This window comes from Charadrius vociferus, unplaced genomic scaffold, assembly GCF_000708025.1.
Source record: "Charadrius vociferus isolate BGI_N301 unplaced genomic scaffold, ASM70802v2 scaffold51, whole genome shotgun sequence".
Lineage (NCBI taxonomy): Eukaryota > Metazoa > Chordata > Aves > Charadriiformes > Charadriidae > Charadrius > Charadrius vociferus.
Window position 1 is genome coordinate 95,165 of NW_009646939.1, and position 1,149 is coordinate 96,313.

Below are 1,149 nucleotides of genomic sequence, written 5' to 3' on the forward strand. Positions count from 1 at the left end.
TGAGACAGACCGTCAGATTGACGAGAGTTCCTTTATCACGTTCCAGCTACGCTAGTATTTGTGCAGTGTAAAAATACCATGTGTAAGTGTCAAGCATGGCTATATCAGGTCAGAATCCTTGGGGTTTTTCTCTATTGCGTATATATTTAGTGATTTATTGGCAGATTGTATAATTTTGTGTTGTCTCCAAGTGTTTAGTCCCTCTGTAGATCTCTTTGAAACAAGTACCACGATTGGTAAAATTAATTTTTGCAATCAAATAGAAGGAATATAATCTTGGAACAGTTGGAGAGTCAGCTGTTTCTGGGAGCAGACTACACTTAAACATTAATTTCAACCTTTTTTTTTATTCACTTCTTTTTGCTTACTGGTTTTGGTGCTTCTTGGCAAAGATTAACAGCAACTTCACTGAGTTTCTCTCTTGTTCTGGCTTCTCCAGACGGCGGAATTTGAGATCACCTGTCACTTGCACGCTGCATTGTTGATGGTTTCATGTGTACTTTGTGCTAGCTTGCCACATTTAAATTGCATTCATTGTTCCCCTTTGGCATGAAATAATCCATTTGTCTGCTTTGCCCCTGCTTCTGGCAAATGGAGGTTGAGTGGCTGGCTGCTAAAAGGTAGCATACCATGCGTACAGGGGACTGTGCGTAAGAAAGTATGATAAGTTAGTGTTAGGCTTTAATGGCATTGAAGAGTCACTGCTGCTTGGACTCTGACAAATAGAAATGAAGGAGATAAATGCACTTTTGTATTCCATTTATATTGTTCGTTCAGTTAACATGGAGATGTCCATATGCATAAATTTTAGTGGACTACTTCCACAATGTCAGTGCTTCAGGAAGTTACAAATACCTTCCTGCAGCTTGAGACTGAGGTTATCACATTTTACTTAGTCTCACTTTTATCAGTTATGATTGTTTTGTTGGATTAGGGAGGATGTTTCTTTTTTTTCCTGTAAGACTGATCTTAAACATTCTTCTTAAACCACTATGTACATAAAGCTATCTTCTGTGTTTCTGGCAATGCTCTAATGTTATGTTTAACTTTGTAATAGGCACAGAAAAAGTACGGCAAGCTCAGGACTGCAAGGACCTCCATGTTGTAAACCCAGACTGGCTGTGGAGCTGCCTGGAGCGCTGGGACAAG

The 1,149-nt window shown here is 39.4% G+C and overlaps 1 protein-coding gene across 1 annotated transcript in view; it reads left to right on the top strand.

Moving 5' to 3' along the window:
• Nucleotides 1–1,149, top strand: part of CTDP1 (CTD (carboxy-terminal domain, RNA polymerase II, polypeptide A) phosphatase, subunit 1) — a 102,533-nt gene that overhangs the window by 27,799 nt on the left and 73,585 nt on the right. Inside the window, 1 exon segment of the mRNA XM_009894945.1 lies at nt 1,058–1,149. Within this exon segment, the coding sequence (XP_009893247.1) occupies nt 1,058–1,149 (92 nt within the window).